Source organism: Calidris pugnax, unplaced genomic scaffold, assembly GCF_001431845.1.
Source record: "Calidris pugnax isolate Ruff unplaced genomic scaffold, ASM143184v1 scaffold11, whole genome shotgun sequence".
In the NCBI taxonomy this organism is placed as follows: Eukaryota; Metazoa; Chordata; class Aves; order Charadriiformes; family Scolopacidae; genus Calidris; species Calidris pugnax.
This window is the reverse complement of record NW_015090803.1, coordinates 8,152,978-8,172,274: the sequence shown is the minus strand read 5'-3', so window position 1 is coordinate 8,172,274 and position 19,297 is coordinate 8,152,978. Positions and strand designations below refer to the sequence as shown.

Here is a 19,297-nt window from a genome sequence, read left to right as displayed (position 1 = left end):
GTCCCTATCAGAGTTCTTTTTCTTGCTGTTATTGCTTGGGGCAATGGTAGCTACTTCTGACCCTCTGGGTAACACACATCTTATGAAAAGGTGCAGATATTAGCAGTTTATGTATTGTAGTTTGGGGTGCCCTCTGTTTGGTGCTATTTGTACTATTATGGACTTAATAAAATGGCTGGAAAATGCAAATTACTTTTTTATTACTGCTGTTAAGAGCACCATTTTCGCCAACGAATACTGAACTTTTTTCAGAAATGGTGTAGTTTGTGGCTCCAGAAGTATATCTATTATGTGGAGATCTGAGATGAAAGGAGAATGTGAGGAGCATTTTGTGGAGAGTGCCATTTTAATCAAGATTTAGTTGATATCTACTCTAAGTATGGTTTCAGTTTTACTGTTGGAATGTAGGTCCAGTATTAGCAATAGATACTCACAGATTTCAAAATGTAAATATGTAGTGTGCTTTACTTGCTTAAAATAAAGATCATCCTTGGTGTTGCAGCTCTGTCATTGAAGGTATTTTCTCTCACTGAGTTTCATCAGGCAGCCACAGTTTATGGTTGGCTGTTGTTTCCATTTTAAAATGCAGCTGATGTCTCTCTTGGTGTGCTACTAACCACTTCCACGTGCAGAGTAACTAATAAATCCTGGGTTTTTTTTAAGATTTCTTTCTCAGGGTGTGTATTCTTTGTTAAATTTAATGTTTAAAATATTTATGGTTGGATTCAATCTACATCTTGGCATTTGCTTTTGGTGGCATAAATAGCATATTCTGTCTTCTACCAGAAGACCTGTGTTCATGAGCCTAGTGGAAGTAGATCCTTACTTGTTCAAATTCAGCTGAAATGGAACAAATGATCTCAAATACATGTATGAGCACTTGTAAACACGAATAGACATAGACAAAGTTAGTTCTTAGAACGTAACTCTTTCATAAAAAAGCAAAATAGACCTACAGAATTGTAGAATTGTCTTGGTTGGAAGGGACCTTTAAGATCATCAAGTCCGGCCATTAACCAAACAGTGCCAAAACCATCACTAAACCATGTCTTTAAGCACCACATCTACCCATCTTTTAAATACCTCCAGGGGTGGCGACTCAGCCTCTTCCCTGGGGTGAAGAGAAGGGTGTTGCTTTGCAACATAAATAAGCCTAAAGAGACCTGTATATTCTTTTTCTTTTTTTTTTAACTGTCTGTCTTAATGATATATTTGATTTTGCGGAGAAAGAGTATACATACATTTTTTAAGTAGATGACTTTTTCATTTGGTTTGTGAGGACACAGTTGTGTAAGTAGTGAGTGGTACCAATATTGGCAACACAGTTCCATCAGTTTGAAGGAAGGATTATTTGGATTTCTAACCATTGTCATCATGCTTTTTAAGGCAGGGACAATATACAATAATACAGTTCTCCAATCCTCACTGAGAACTCTGGACAAATAATTTTGTGTTTATTTCTAAAACCTCTTAAGAATAATTTAAATGGTTTTTTTACATTTTTCTTGACATTTATCCTTTTATTAGAATTACTGACAGTTTTTCTGATAACTAGGCAAAATGGTTCCTTGATTTAACAAACACAGTTTGATGAATGGATCAAGCTGTCAGCCTGGCCTCTGCAAAAATGTGGTGACTTCAGGGCTCATGAAGTATACCATTTTGCATTTCCCATTTTCCATTGACCAAAAAAAGTAGGAAGATAGTCCAGTATATAGTGAGTACCAGAGCAGTTTTGTGGTCATATTAAGATTGGGGTGGCATAGGGGGGTGGGAACTGAAGGGAGAGTTAAAGCAATTCCAGCAAGTGTTAAATATTCTGTATTTAAAATATATTTGTGGGATATTTTGAACCTTTACTTCCAGAAAAAAAGAGATGTAGGTTAGAGATGGGAATTAATATTGTAAAAGACTTGCTAGAAAGTATAACTACTAAACTTCATGTAATATCTGTTCTTTTCCTAGAACAGACACAGGCAATTTGCAATACATTTTTAATGATCAGCTGGGAACTGGTTGTTCCCTATTAAGTTTGTTTGCATTTCTCTTTCCAGTTTTGTCACTGATAATATTCTCAAAGTTGGCTGTGGTTAGCAAATACCTACTTATTGATTGGCTTGATCAGTATAGACTAGTCTAATACATACTAGACTCTGCTTGATCTTTCTCCTCAATTTCCACAACTAATTTGCCTTGAGAGTTTCATTTCTCATTCTGCTGCAGTCATACTGTTTTTCACACCGACGCTCCTGCTTACTCATCATTTTCTACTTCGCTTTTATACCAAGCTCACATGAACATGCAAGTATCATTTGGATCAGGCTAATTTTCTGTTTAAATGTAACCATTTATACTCAGTTGTGCCATATGCTGTGTCTACCAAAAGTCTTTCAGTCTCTGTTAATATCTACATGAATGTTTCTGTGATGCTACAGTTTTGGCTTGAACACCAGAAAGAATTTATATGTTCAAACATCCCGTAAGAATCATTTAACAAATAGCTGAATGCACGTTAGAAGGTGACTTCATGGTGAAGTGCAGTATAAGAATATAATTACAATGAACTAATACTATTACTTTATTAATCAAACACAACTAAAAGGTGACACCTACTTGTGCACACAGCATCCTGCTCCCTTATTTCTTTAGTGAAGGACATCAACAAAGTTGGGGTATAGCATAATAGATTGAATGGTGAGGGCAATCAACCTCTGAATTATTGCTAGCTCAGCCAGTTTTGCTTAGTGGTGCTGTAAATCTGTATTTAATCTTAAATACAGCCTTGTATGTATTTTAGAGACCAAAGATAAAGAAAGTAACCATTACTAACCTTGGTAATATAAAAATTGATATTAGAATAACTTCTGTCACATGAAATGCATTGACTTTTTCTTCAAAAGTTGCAAAGAGGGTGTTGCTTTTGATCTGAAAATATTTAGGCAAAGCAGCTTTCCATACCAAAACTGTGACATATTAAATTTGCACATTATTATAAATTCTTCTTCAATGTTAGCCTTGCCATGATGAAAGAGCACTAACGCAGCGACTAGTTTCATTTCCTTTCATCTGCAGAATGAGTACAACTTTCTTATTCAATACAGAAAGTAAATAAATTCTCTTATTTATGAAAATCAGTGCTGTATCTCAGAGTAAGTTTTCTAATCTGCTGAGACTTGTTCTCTGCTATTGCTAAATTATCAGATGTGCACGTAGAATGTATTGTATGAAGAAAACAGAGCAGATAGAGGTGTTCTGTGTCTGGAATAGGACCTAACTGAGGTGACTTAGAAATGGATTATTATACACTTGGGGTCAGGAACACAAAATAGACTAACATAGGGCAGTTGCAGTATGTCTTACAGGTCCTCCAGAGCAAATACCTTGAATAGGCAGCACAATTGGTCTCTATGCTATGAACTCCAGTCAAAAGGGTTCTCAGGTGAAAGGATTCTCATTAACAGAGAATCCCACTGTAGTCCGTGTTAGCATCCTAACATAACAAGAGCCATACATGCTCAGCATTTCATTTTTCAAGGTGATTTCCAATGCAACAAAAACTAGGTGGAGGATGTTTACAGCATCCTTTCAGCTAGTGAGCGAAATTGCGTCAGTTATTGGAAGTATATTTGCAGCTGAAGTCAACTGTGTTTCAGTTATCTTCATTTAAGTGCATTACAGAAACAAACATGTTACAGACACACATATTGAAACAGGTAACATCCTTGCCTTTCAAGCAAGTTTATACTGGCTTCATTTCAATTTGTGAATACTGTTTTAAAGACTGAATAGTAATGAAATGAAGTGAAATGCAGCCTTCTCCTTGACACATCAGGGACAGTCAGTTTGCAGTGCTCCCTATAGAAGGCTATCTGGGTGAAATACTGTATTTTCTTATTAAAGTATGCTTCTCTTTAAAATAGTTGTCTTCAATTTATTACACCTACTTATTAATTGGCATAATTATCTTTATAGGCAGTTTTTGCTTGAATGAATATTGGTATTTGTATTCAAAGAACAACCCAATTAAAAATGAGTAAGCTAAAGTATTTCACTTGGAGCTTGAGCAACCTAACCAAGTTACTATTTTTTCCTCATTTATTATAATTTGCATTTATTTTTTTTAAAACTGACTTAATGTAAATCCAGGTAAATTGATACTTTGAACTTAAATACAGGTTAATCAGGATGTGAAGATTAAATTAAATTATCCAGTACGATGACCTCTGCATACTCTGAAGTTGCTTGTTCATATGTGGTTTATATGTAGCGTAAACATGGAATTGTGTTTTGCATCATTTTCTCTATTCTCTCATTTTAAATTGTAATTATAGAAATAGAAATAGAGTTATTTTTAAATGCTGTGTAATTTAAATAAACCAGATTTTTGTGTAGCTGGAAATAATAGACGACTGTAGAACAGTTTACATCTGTGCAGGTGTTCTTCCTCCTTACTTGCTTGCACACTTGCCATCATTAAAAATCTGAGGCTTACTTGCCTGCTTCTCCAAATTGTTTTATTCCTCAGAGCAATATTCAGAAAAGCAGCCTCAGTGTCACTCAGCTGGAGAAGGCCCCTTCTAATACGTGTGAGGAAGGACTAACATAGCCATGCCTCCTCCTCTAAGTATTATTTCTTAGAGTCTTAGAGAGATTTGGAGTTTTTTTCTGTAACATGGAACGTTCCTGCTCATAACAGCAACTGTGGTCTCCAAAGGAAAAGAAAGTTCTACATGAACACCCACGCAAGTAACATGTCAAACTGTAGTCATTGTTTCAGTGATGAGAAATCTGTCTGCTTGAGTGGATACCAGACATGTCAGTGGGTAAAGTGTGAAGCAAAGTTGTTACTTCTCAGTAGATACCGTCGGCTGAAAAATGCGGACAGTTCGATCTTAATCGGTGTGCTTTCAGCTGAGCTTCCATGAAAGGCTTTTTGTTTAGAAAGATCAGGTAAAAGAATAATTTTTCCTCATCCTCCAGTACCAGCCTCGGGTGATTAGTTTTCCTCCATAGTGTTGTCTCATACATATGTACAGGTCAAGCCATAGAAAGGGAAAATGTGGAGGAACAAACCTGGGAAAGCAATGGGATGATCCCTAGGGAAACAGATGCACTGGGTGGTGAGGGGTCATCATCCTGAGTGTCGGAGTGAGCGAGGAAGAGGAAAACTGCATTCAGGTTATCTTACCCAAGCCACCAAAAGTGAATTTCAACCCAAAAGCATCGTTTGTTTTTTTTTTTTATGTCTTTGTGTCACATTTAGAGCACTTACCTGCCTGGTCATGACCAAGGAAATGAATGTATTCATTATGTTAACAACAAATACTAGATTATTGATTTGAGTTCAAATTTTAGCATCTTTTACAGATTAAAAATTTTCACTAAAAATTGAATTTTACTCATATTTCTTTATATTTTAATTTATTTTCTCTACAGATGATTCAAACCATCAGGACTCTAGTTGAAAATACAGATAGCTTATATGAGAGGATAGTACAGTGTCAGAAAACGGGTAAGTACAAGCTGTTTTTAAAAAATAGTATTAAGAACTTTTTGCATTTTTCTTTATTTCTCATAAATTTTGAGTTTATTTATTCAACTGTAACAAAACCCCCAACCTTAAGAGCCAACAACAAAAAAAAACAAACAAAACCAAAGAGATTATTGTAATTAAGGCATGTGCAATAACAGTAAAAAGGACATTTCAAATCATAGAAATCAAATATCCATAGAATTACAGCTTGACTTTAAAAATCATCAGCATTTTACATTTGGACAGTAACTTGTCAATATAGTCACTTCTACAAATGTAGATGTAGGATTGCAGGTGAATAGGGAAGAAAGTGAATGAACTTTCTTCACATTGAAATCTTTTAAGCATTTACTCCAATCTTCTCTTTTACTATGTGAGAACTTTTTCTCTTCTGTTGTGGTAGGCTTAATGTCTTCAAGAGCCTTGGTGAAGTACCTTGCCTTCTGATAGTTATGTGACAATAGTTCAGATACTCCATCCCTGCGTTCTTCTATGTCTGTTGGGTGGATACCCTCTGGTTCTACTGTTTTGTTACTATTTTATCTATTCAGAGTAAAACTGGTTTTGCAAACAATTACGTGTATCTTCTGTGGCAGGCTTTTTTTTTTTTATTTATTTCTTACATCATCTCCCATTTTTGTGGTGATATTATGCCATATTTTTTTAGCTTCATCAGTGCCTCAAGGAGTTAAAAAAGCTAATTGCCTATTTTACCTCATATTTTAGAATTGTTGCCCTTCAGCAAAGATAGTTTTGTAGTAGCTCATATGAATTCCAGTATGTCTGATTTTCTTGAGTCTTACAACCTTATTTTACACGAAGTGCAGCTGGGTCCAAGAATCCTTTGTTTAAGAATGCTAAAGACTTAAAGCCCATGCTAAATAGTGGAGATTTTGATCTCATTTAAATGAGAAACCTCTAGCATGGTGACATAAGCCTAAGTATGGATTATGTAATAGATCCTGCTATTTAGGGCAGCTTTAGCCCTGCAGGGTCAAGGTACTTTTTAAGATGAATGAGCTGAATTAAATTACCTTTTAATATCAATGGTTTTAGAAGATTTTCTTATGACTAATTGATCGCATGATCTCAGTAGATGCTACTGTATTTAATTCCAAGTAATAGATTATACATTTTCCAGCGTAGTTTCTTGATAAGGAAAAAGCAAAATTATGCCCTTGCCTGGGCTTTTTTGTTCGGTGGTTCAAAGAATGAAAAAGCTGCAAAAATAAGAAGAAATACTCAAGCTGCCAATAAAGAGTAAAATTTTGTTGTCAGGAGCAGGATTGTAAGAGAATTCTGTTAAATAGACAAAGTGGACTGGCTCTATTAAACCATTTTCTAACTTAACAATAAGACTTTTAACCTCCTTTACAATTCAGACCTAATTTTAAAATAAATGCACCATTATTTCTTACTTTGCTTATTCAACAGGCTATCAACCTAAGATACAGTTCTTGAGATGGCTCTTTTCAGAATTCAGGTTCTTTGCTATTAATATTCTCTAAGAACATTTAACTGTAAACTTCTCTCCTCATTTTGATTCTTCAAGCCCTCTGAAAAAGCTTCTCTGTTTTCTTCATATCAGCATATTAATTTCAGCTCAACACATTCTGATCTTAATTAAATAGTTATTGAAAGCATTTTAGGTACATTAGCTAATGAAAAGATATGGGAATGTGCTATTGCTTTGGTTCCCCTGTACTTCTCATTCTTAGCAGAATTAAGAAAAATTTTCTGCATAGCTTCAAAATGATTGCAGTGCCATTTGTTTTGTTGCTATTAAGCCAGCTAAAGATCCTGCAAGACAATGGAATGTAGGTGCTAAAGAGAATCCAAAGATAATCTAGTCCATCCCCTTAATCTATTAAAGACCTAAATGCTCCTAATCTTCTCTAGAGTAAAGAATCTGAATGTCCAGGTCACCTTGCCCATTCCTAGTCTCCTTTGTATTCTTGTACTTCTCACTACTCACATTATTCTTGTACTTCTCTTTAGAATCTTCCATTGCATTCTTATGCTTTATAATTTAAATTCTGCCTGAGCTCATCACCAGTTAAAAGAGAGAACTACAGTTTAGGAATTCATTTGGTGTTCAATTGTAGGAGGTCAAAAAGACGTGATATTCCAAGTATTCATTAGATGATCAGGGGGGCAAATAATGAGCGAACAGTTTGCTGGTGACAAGGAATTATTGAATGTAATCAAAGGTAGATATGACTGTGAAACAGTTCAGGAGGATCTTGTGACACATTCATTTTTATCATTCTCAGAATGATTAAAAAATGTGTGAAATGTAACATCTGTAAGGGTAAACTAATGTGTGTAGGTGAAAAAGTAGCCTTAACAATACCTACAAGAAATGGTCTCTAAGATTTCCATTTTAATTCATGAAATGAAGGTATTGTGTACAGTTCTTAACAGTGTCAATTACTGCTAGTATCATGCATAAATATGCATTCCAGCTTTTTTAGTTCTCTATGATCATTTTTGTAGCCAGAACTCTCGTTCTGGTTCCTGTCTTCTGAGATCTCAGCTGTACTGTCTTTTTCTCTGTTTGACCACTATAGTTTTGCTTTATGTACATCATTTTCCTGGCTGTTGTTTTGATGTCCGTCCTTCTATTCATTTGTCTACTTTTCCTCATTGGACGTCAGAACCAAGCTGCTTTCACTTTTCTTGTGTTTGCTCATTTGGTAGCAAGAGTTTCCACTGCCTGATAGATTGTCAGCCATCGTCATGCTTTCTATCATGTTGTCCCACAGGCTCACTGTAAACATCCACCAGGCTACTTCCTTTGAATTGGATTTTTAAAATTATTCCACAAATAGAGCTGGATTGACACATGTCCTCCTACCCCCTTAACTAAAATAGTTTTCATTGCTTCCTTGTACTCCCCACTCTTCTCTTTATCCATCTGTTACCTTTTTCCCCTCATACTTAGATTCTAAGTTGTTGGAACAGGGACTGTCTTATTTATTCCATCTGTACAGTGACTAAACCTGCAGGGACTTTGTTTATTAAATACTGCAAGTAGTAAAAGACATAAAATCGCTACCTTTTCTAACATGGACTCCAGAGCAGTCCTTCAGCAGGGTCAGAAACAGGATACAGTTTCAAGGAAGGGAATATCCAAACATTCTGGATGCTGTCAAAGGTAAACACAGTGCACAATGTCCATCGGGGAGAAGTTACGTCTTGGCTGCACGCAGAGAAGGATTATGATGGTGGCCATACAAGCTCTGCATATAAAGAGAAGAGTGGGGAGTACAAGGAAGCAATGAAAACTATTTTAGTTAAGGGGGTAGGAGGACATCCTTGAAAGACAAATTTTGTAATATGCATTATTAGGTAATGTGCTGAAAAGTTGAATAAGCTTTCAGATATACATTCCCCTTCACGTTTTAAACAATAGTAACAAACAATAACAATTACTGGTTGGGGAAATGGCTCTGGGTTTAACTAATTGTGGTAATCAGGTGATTTGAAAGAAAAAGGTACCCAACTGGTCTGGACCAGGAGGTGATATTAAAGAAAGGAGAAATTACATTTCTGTGGAAGCAAAAGAGCTAATAGTTACTATTGCCAGTAAAACGGTGTGGGCTTAGCAGAATGTGAAGACTGGGAGAAATTATAATGTGCCATAAATCAATGTCTTTATTAAGACTTCTTTCTAGCATTCAATAAAATCAGGATCTTTTTTCCTTAGATTTTCATTGGTCTCTCTTGAGGATCAAGGCTGATAAATAAAAAATGAATACAGCAGTCTGGGGAAAAAATCTCTCCCTCACAGATCTGTGTTTCTGTCCTTTATAGACAGTATTAATTCATTCTCACACATGGTAGTGGCTTAACGTCACCCACATTCAGAAATGTGGTCTGTCTTCATGGAGGACTGTCCTTGGGAATGAAAGTTTTCCCTACATTGGAGGTGAAATACCAAGAGTCTTCTTTCAGAGCAAATGTTTTAATATGTGACAGCTTGGTTTTCTGTGTATTTTGTAGGACTGCTGTTCTGGAGGTACAAAAAAAGTGTTGGTGTGGGGGGTTTATGTTTTTTGTAGCTTGATGCACACTTTGCTGACTTTGGTGTCTAGAAGATTATGTTACGTAGGAGTGTTCTTGGAAGAGTTTGAGGAAGGTGGAGCTGGTCACTCTACTCCTGGAAGTAACTGAGTTTTAATTAAATCAAGGCCAGATGTCCTTTTTATAACTTCCTAACAGCATAAGCTTGGTGCTGGAAGTACTTTGAATCTCTTCTGACAGCAGTTCATTAAGAAGTTGATGTCCATCTGACGTTTTAAGTGGTTCCCCAGCATTAAAGAAAGTATCTTATATGTAAAACTGAATTACTGTGATTGCGTATGGAACTGGATGAGTCTGAATGGGAAGACTAAATACTAATTTAGTCCTTGGAGAGAGGGTGGCTTTTGGCAGGCTGCAATGCCATTGTTGTTTGGGATGTTACAACAAGAAGGTTATCTCAGGCATAGCATTTGTCTTTGCTACTTCTATAGAATAAAAGGGCAGCATTACCAAAATGTATTTAAGTACAAGGCTGTCTGTGGCTGGGGAATGTTTTCATTTCCTACAGAGATACTGCGAAGTTGAACTAATTAAAAACTACTGAACAACTAATTTAGTTAATATATTATTTCATTAAGTATTAATCTAAATATTTTGAGTGCAAATAATTCAGACCTGGAGCTTCTTGAAGCTAAAGCACAGCACACTCTATAATCTACAATGAAATTCTGATTCTCTAGTTGTGATGTAAAATGTTTTGGGTGACCTCAGTGGGAAGCAGGTGCTTGGAAGTACTTGAGGATCTAATCCTTGTTCCTGTTGTGACTCAGTTTTTGCACTTAGTAGTGATCATTAGGTAATACAGAGGTGCTCCACATATTAATTTATTAAGGTTCATTTTGAATCTTTGTTTGAAAAGTGTTCTGTAACCAAAGTAGGTGAGAATTTACAGGTATAGTGACTTCTGATGCTTCTCTAACATGATTTATTTGATATATTGTTAATGTGATCTAGCAGCTACACTCCTTTCCCAATCACTTTTCTGATAAACATTGTTTTAAGAGGAAATTGATTGTGAGGTTGAAATACCTAAGTGTTTAGGGAATATAATCTGAAATTAAAATATTAAGAAAATATTTAATGCTGTAAAAAATTAATGCCCTGGCTTTCAACGATGTGGCCAAGTATAGCAGTTGTGTGTGCAGATTAAATAATGTACGACTTAAATTCTTTCCTAGAATTCTTTCGTATATTACCATTTAACCTACATGGTGTAGGAAGAAATATTTTAATGTATAAAGTGCTTTCTTGGATTTATTTTCTTGTAAAGAACAAATCTCTGTATGCAAATTGTTCCCAGAAACTTTATGAGCATTCGAGATGAAGGTACATAGTAATTGAGTTGCAATATGTAGTAACCTAATCAAGAGCTGTATGGTGTTTTCTTTCCATTTTAAAAATATTTAATGTTCATTTCATTTTTATTATGTATGTATTACTATTTTGATAAGTATATTGTTTACTTTTAAATCAAAATTCTCTACCAAGAGTGAAATAAAATATATTTGGCTTGACAGAAGTTAAGTGCTTACCTGCAGTATTATCAGTGTATATTTTATATAGGTATAGACAAATATTGTTTGCCACGCATTTCATATATATTCAGTATATATATTTATTGCCAAAGTTTTACCATTGTGCTATTTCATTGATAAAGTTCTTTGTTAAGAGAAAGAACCTATACCAGGAAGCCCACCTGCTGTGTAGTCATGTCTCAGGTTGTAAATCATGCTCTTGGCAAGACAGCTTTCATCAAAGAAAACAAATGAGTATGTCAAGTAGAAGTTTGGCTTTAGAAATACAGTATAGCAAGTGTTGTGCTTGCTCTTTTGCTAAGGATTCCTTGAAAAATTAGTATCTCAACTCTCAGTTAAAGAAAAGGTGTGATTTTTTTTTTTCCCTATAAACTGAAGTTGTGTACCTGGGCTTTGTGACAGTAACTCTTAAAAAAAAAAATAGAACAATTACAGAGTCATAAACAGTCTGAACTCCAGTTCTCCTTTTTTCAGTGTCTTTTCACATCTTCATTTTAATAAAAATGTACTTATCGTCAGAGTTTTCCAGCAAGAATATATGTATTCTACAGTAAAAAAGGAAATATATAAACACATGCAGCTCAGTAACTTAAGGCTACATGTGTAATGTATGCAATTTATATGCTTCAATTAGTTTAAAAACAGCAGAATCACTTATGCTACCTTATATGTCACATTTTAATCAATATCTTAAGTGTATTACCTTGGAATTATAGTGAAAGCCCAGTAGTGGGAGAAACTACTAAGTGAATTTCAAGAGGTGTCATTTCTAGTTAGTAATTAAGGATAGTGAATTTTATACAGGTTATTTCGTTTTGAAGAAAGCTAAGTACAGTTGGAGATGAGTAACTTTTAATAGTATCTACAATGTTGTTTCTGAATACCCCCTGAAGATACGGGGCACTACAAAGCCAATGTATTCAGTATGCAGGGCAGCAACAGAAATACATCTTCCTTGTTCCAACATTTCAAGCATCAGCAAAACAATAACATGCATATTATAAGCTCACATGCTTCTAAGTTATAAAAGGTTTTGGTTCTTCTGAACATATTTGTGACAATTCAAATATTGATTAAAAATCCACAACTATAAAATAAAGCTAACATTCTAATCTGGAAGTTATTCTGACAAGTGATGGCTCAGAATTCTCATCAGCCCATAAGGACTGTTGTATTGCCTTGTATGTTTCATTTAGGAAAGAGATTTTTTAATTAAAGTATGTCCTAGCAATAAGACATCTCAGTTTCTATAATGTCATATCAGTTCTTATTTAGTTTATAGACATAAACTATCCATCAGAATATGCTGAGCATAAATTAATGCAGGTTTGAGGTCTGCTATGTAATATTATTTAGAGGATTCATCATGCAGCTGGTTGAGGAAGCACAGGACTGGAAGGCCCTGAAGTCTACTCCAAGGTACAGTTTTTGGAAAGTGATCATGTTGAGCTCTATTTTAAAATGAATATGAGTTTTTGATTTGAGTAGTTTTCTCCTTTTCCAAGCTGCTTAAGTACCACACCTCAAATTTTACATACATTCCAATTTTACTGAGGGACATTTATCGTAATATTGGCCTTTAGCTGAAATGATTCTTTGCTGTGTATCTAGAGAGCAGTTACTTCTCTTTTGGTTTTCTTTTTGCTAGACTAACCACGCAAATTTTTATTAGTCTCCTCACATGCTATGGGGTTCCTATAGCATTGATCAGCTTTATAGTACTTCTCTTTTCCTCATGCTGTTTGAAGTTATTGAAAATAAGGGAAAAGAATTGTACATAAGATTTCAGAAGAGCAGCATGAATGGTAAGGTATTCCCAGGAGGGATGAAGAAGTGGTAAAGCCATCTAATGTATTCCAGGGTTGGGGGTGAGGGTCTGCGAGAGGGAAGAGCTGAGACAATCATGAAATTCAGACTAAACTAATCAGCATTCACTGGGGAACCAGAAAGTGATTCAGCGCTGAAGGGGAAAATAATTATTTGGAAATACTGAAGGACTTCTTATGAGACTGGTTTAAAAAAAATAAAAATGTACTGCAGTGAAGAAGGATATGCTGTGAAATCGTTGATTATGATTGAGAAAAATTGTTCATAGTATTTTATTCAGTTGAAAAACCTGCTGTTGTATCAGGCTGTTGCTATTTTGTTACATATATTACAAGTGTATTTACATGACTTACAATAGTTGAGGTGAATATTGTCACTGAAAAACTGGCCTTTAACATGGAAGACTTGAGTCATGTTGTGAAAGATGGAATTCTTTTTGTTTTGCAACAATAGGAAATTCTATGGCTTCTGTCATCTAGCCCTTACTCAGCTGGAGTAGGGGTGACCAGACTTCTTAATGCAGGTTAAGCACACTAAGTGTCCTGATATTCCACACACAGAAACTCAGAAGGGAATCAAATACTAACATTTGAGACCTCATCCCACTGTAATAAGCAGTAGAGTTACCACAGTATAACAAGTTCAAGAAGGGTAAAAAGTAGGACCAAACCGGTCTGTCTCACTTCAGTCACTGAGACCGTGGTAGAGTAAATCCTCCAGAAAACCATTTCCAAACACATGAAGGACAAGAAGGTGACCGAGAGAAGTCAGCATGGATTTACAAAGGGGAAGTTGGGCTTAACCAACCAGACAGACTTCTACAAGGAGGTGACAGGTTTTGTGGAGGAGTGGAAAGCAGTGGAAGTTTTTTATTTCAACTTCATTGAGGCTTTCAACACTGTCTCTTGTAACATCCTCCTAGACAAACTAAGGAAGGAAGTAGAGGTCAGATAAATTGCAGTGAGGTGGACTGAAACCTAGCTGATTAGCTAGGCTCAAAGCATTGTGATCAGCAGCATGAAGTCCACCTGGAGGACAGTGGTGTGCCCCAGGGCTTGATACTGGAGCTACTACTGTTCACACATCCTTTATCACTTGGATGATGGGGTAGAGAGCATCCTGAGCCAGCTGTCAGAAGATGCAAAAGTTGGAGGAGGCTGGATACAGCAGGTAGTTGTGGTGCCACTCAGAGGGACTTTGACAAGCTGGAGAAGCGGGCTGACAGGAATCTCATGAAAAGGGGAAGCAAAACCCCCCAGCAAAGGGAAGTGCCGAGTCCTGTACCTGGAGAAGAATGACCCCATGCATGCAGCAGTGCAGGCTGGAAGCCAACTGGCTGGAAAGCAGCTTCAGAGAAGAGGACCTGAGTGTCCAGGTGGACAACATGTTAAACATAGCTAAGGAAGCGCATTGCCAGAAGACTGAAGGAGGTGACCCTTTTCCTCTAAGCAGCATTAGTGAGGTCACATCTGCAGTACTGTCCACAGATTTGGACTCCTCAGTACAAGAGAGACACAGACATATTGGTGAGTCCAGCAAGGGCCACAAAGATGATTCATGAGTGGCCTGAAGCATCTTTCATATGAAGAGAGGCTGGGAGAGCTGGGACTGTTAAGCCTGGAGCAGAGAAGACTCAGTAGGGATCTTGAGTGGTCAGACACTGGAAGAGGTTCCCCAGAGAGGTTGTGGAGTCTCCATTCTTGGCGATATTCAACACCCAACTGGACACAGTCTTGGGCAACCTGCTTTGTCTCATCCTGCTTTGAGCAGGGCAGTTGGACTACAGGATTTCCAGAGGTGCCTTCCAACCTCAATGATTCTATGGAAAGTTGGCATCTCCAATCAAAAGAAGCTTTTAGAACTGATCTTTCTGGCTCAAGACAGCAATCAATAATAATTTCATTATAGATAAAAACATCTGTGCAATGGGTACAAATTAAAACCCAGGAAATTCCATCTGAATACAAGAAGAATGTACATCCTATATAATCTTTGTGATCACTCAGAAATGTGTGAATAATATCCTTTTTATCATCTGCCTGTATAAATGGAAAACATGAATAACTTGCAGTTTTTAGATTAAGCAGGTGGTGTATGCAGAATTATATTGAGTGATAAATCAGGATAGTATTATGTCATGTTGTCCAGGAGCTCTCAGGCAGTTCAAAATTACTAATGGACTAATAATTCTAGATGTAATTAAGCCTCGTAAAAGTAATTTGCTTACTATATCTTACGTAGAGCAAGAGCCGAATTTTTACTTGCAAGGAGATAGAAAATCCTGTGTATTCTTAAAAAAAAAGACATTTAATGTTCAGTTTTCTTTGCAAGCATATCTTGAAGCCACTTTTACATGAGTTTATATGGACATATGTTTCATTCTATTAATTTAACTGTAAATGAAAAGTTCATTCCTCTTTTTTCCCCCTTTCTGTTATTTTCTAAGAAATCAGTTTTCTTTTGGAATTTAACACTTTTGTTATTACATTGCACTATTAATGCATGAAAGAGTTCCAAGGCAAAATGCAAGAAAACCAAGCAGGAACATAAGAAGAGGAACACCAAGAGACATATAGGCAGCAGTTACGTGCTGTGCTGCATTCATACTCTAAAATTAAGTTGTCCATATATTGTGTAGCAAATACCATTCAGCAGATGGGAAAACTGAGACTAAGAGGTGAAATAATCCATGTCACTTTATCAAACCAGTAATAGAACCAGAAATAAAATTCAAATCAGCTTGTCCCTGGCTGTGTGTTTAGACTTAGAGTAGGGTAGCTTTACCTTGGCGTGATAATAATGAGGAGTTGCCCTGTACAGTCCACAAGAGATGCTGAGGATAAGGGGGTGATGAGTGCTGTTTCAGCAGGAGGCACTTGTTTGCTGAGGGTTTACAGGTGTGTGCCCTGACTTTCTTTCATTTTCTGAAAAAGGGCACTGAGATGTTGCTGCTAACGTAACTGCCAGGAAGGTTTCGCTGGAGTGGAAAGGCTTTGGCAGAACAGAAATGTAACATAGCATGGGTGTAAAGAAGGAAGAGAGTCACTGCAGAAGTGAACCAGAAAAGAGCTCTTCTATCTTGGTGTTTGAGATACATAATGACTTTGTACACATAAGAACAATCTGAAATCTACAAAGCACCAATTTCACATCGCTCATGCAGGCCCTCGCCATTATTCTTAATCTCTCTCTGAGTGGCTTCAGTTCAAGGTTATTATTGATCAGTAGTGCCTGTGGATTTGAAGGGCAATATTTATAAAGATGGAAATGACATACAGAACTCCAAAAGTTTAGCAGTATAGTCTCTCTGTATTTTTATGGTGGCTCTAGAAATGTTATATTGTAAATATGGATCTGCGCATAATCTTTCCATGATCATATTGGGAGTTTATTTTTTTTGGATGATGTGAGCAGGAAATGAATACTTGGAAACAGTGATGGATGAATGAACTTTAATTTCTCACCTGGTTAGAAACCTGTTTTAGGGAAGCAGAATATGAATGATTTACTTGAGGCTGTACTCTAGAGGTAGAGTCAGAGCTACGGAGAAGTGCTTGAAATAAAAATGATACAGTAGTTTAATTCTGGAGAAATATTTTCCATTTATTTTCCTCATAGTAAAATTTAAAATTGTAAGAAAGGCTAAAAAGAACAATCTCATCTTTCAAATGAATTTATGAATAATTTTAAAAATTGTGTGTGTGTAGGAGTAAGGTAAGGGAATGTACAATGAAAACATTCAGTCACACCTCTTTCTTATAATGAGACATGAGTGTTGGGTAGCGAGCTAATGAAGAGTAAATGCTATAATGTCCTTAAAAGTTAGTCTACTCTAGGATTGACAGCCAATGCAAGTTTGTATGGTTATTCCATGATAATTAATTACATGTAAATTTGGAAGCACATACACTCACTGAGCAACTAGAAGATCTCAACATAATTAAAATTATAATTTGTAATTAAGCTATAACTTGGTTTTACATTCATAGGTGTAAGTCATAACCACTTGCCAACTTTTGCCCTCAAAATACCCTTTATGTTATTACTGATGGAGATACCGAGAGTACAATTTAAAGTATGACTTCCATAGGAGAGTTGCTGTAATCCATGTTGGGTTGGTGTGTTTACCTGCAGAAGGGCATTTTATTTCCCCTGTATGAAGGAAACTTTCAAATTTCTTATGACTTGTAACATCATTGTGGAAAGCAAATTATTTTCCTTATATTTGTGCAGTGGATTAAAACTAAGGCTCTGGTCATTTTACTCAATGTTTAGATGAAGCTAATCTGAATTTTGCCAAAATGTTTTTCTTTGGAGTTTGTCAGATAGAGGTTTTGTGGACACAATAGTTTACATGGGTGTGGTAAATGTCCTTAGCATTTTACATGGCATTCCTCCTTCCCAACTATTCCTTTTCTCCTCTGGAGTATGGTGACAAGGTTATTTTCTGGGCTAGCCCCAGCATATAAAGTGTTAGCTGGACAACTCTGATGTATATTCAGTGCACAAAAGAGCAAGGCACAAAATAAATTTGTTTGGATAGAGTATTTCATGAAATTACTGTTCCCATTCTATAGCAACTCCAAAAAGGTTTTTACTTATGGTGCAGCAAATTCAGATGTGCTTAAAGAATATTTTTAAATAGTAAATATTTGCTTTGCTCCATCGTTGTATGGCAGTGACCCAACGGGTACTTCAGTGTGGATTTTGGCATGTTGTGTAGTGTTGCACATTACTAGATGAGATACATTTGTGCTTGAAGAATAAAATTTCTGAAGCTTTTCCACTGTCCTTTTGCCTTTTGAGTTTCAAATCTCTATCTCTGATATTAAAAAAATGCATTAAAATAGATACTATATTCCTCCCTCTTTTATTCTCCACAGCAATGGAGTTTCATGAAAACCTGCACAATATAGGAGCAAGAGAAGGCTTAAAAGAAAGAAAACTGCAAAAATCAGTAGAAAGTTTTACGTGGAACATTACAATTTTAAAGGTAATGTGTCTTCCTTTGGTTAGTTACTGTACTTTTCCATTCACAACTGACAGTCTAATATTGTTACTGGTCATTATTCTGTGTCACAGTTCAACTGGATTTACACTTTTATAACCATATTCAATTTACTTTATATAACTTGAAAACACATGAATATTTCTTCTTTTCTTTTGTTGTGGGGGGTCGTTTCATTTAGTTTGTCTGACATTTTCTTCTTGCAACCTTTTAACGTGAACACTGTAATCTTTAATACATGGGTGAAACGATGAGTATTGATTTCTGTGAAGCGACTGGAGCTGGGAGGGAGCTGTGCTGCTGTTTAAACCCTGCTTTGTGACTTGGAAGGGAGTAAGAGAATTAAGGTTAATGCAGTTATTGAAAAACGAAAGGGAAGCTGTTGCTATTTCAGTCAGTGATGAATGGTGATTAATGATACATACAAATTATATTAATAATCCAGACTGGAGTAGGTTGAGTGTATATGAACTAGAGATTCTCTTTGCATGTTGTCAAGTGCATTTGCTTACGTTTTGACACAACAGTAACCGGTGAAGTATAAAAAAGCTTTCAGCCAGAGACCCTCAGGAAACTAGAATGTGGAACAGTTCAGGTTTCTTATCGCTGGTCTTTCATCTCAGCAGAGTATATAAAAATTTATGGAGATAGCAAAACTGCCTCCCTTAATTTATTCCCTTGACACTATCCCTCTAGCCCAAATTATTCAAGTTTTGTGTTTACATCCTCTAATGAGTTTTTCTCCCACTCAATCAAATATTTCATCACTACATTAAACTATGAAGTCTGTTTTAATTACAAAGAAAATTATTTTCTCCCACATATTTTTTATTTTTAGCTATTATTGAAGATAGAATTCCCTATTGCCTCTTCTTACAGTGAACTCACTGTAAGAAGTGATACACATGTATTTCTCCACCTTTCTGTGTTGGTTTCAGTTGTTCAAGTTTTTCGTGGTGTTGCTTGGTGCTCTCACCTCCCTTGTATCACACTGCACAAGTCCAATGCAGAGAAGAATCAAAAAGATGTTAAATTTGCTACAGTCTGTACAGTTAATACATTCTAAATATATGTGTGCAGGTTCTGCTTATAACTAGAAGGACCAGACTATTGTTCTCCCTTTTATTAGGGCAGAGTTTCCTGAAGACAGTGTATGGGATGTATCAAGTACCATTCCTGTGCTACCGAGGGGATAGAGAGGAGGGAGTCAGGTCAGTGGGCTTGGGCAAGTGTCAAGGAAATAAATTCTTATCCCTTCTTTACTTTTCCATCAAAGGTATCAGATATCAGCTTGGATGGGCAAATCTA

General features: G+C 36.1%; 1 protein-coding gene across 1 annotated transcript in view; it reads left to right on the top strand.

The window, feature by feature from the left end:
• Positions 1 to 19,297, top strand: part of PLCL2 (phospholipase C like 2) — a 99,584-nt gene that overhangs the window by 70,816 nt on the left and 9,471 nt on the right. Inside the window, exons 4-5 of the mRNA XM_014937878.1 lie at positions 5,437 to 5,512; positions 17,865 to 17,974. Of these exons, the coding sequence (XP_014793364.1) occupies positions 5,437 to 5,512; positions 17,865 to 17,974 (186 nt within the window). The remainder of the gene's footprint in view (positions 1 to 5,436; positions 5,513 to 17,864; positions 17,975 to 19,297) is intronic.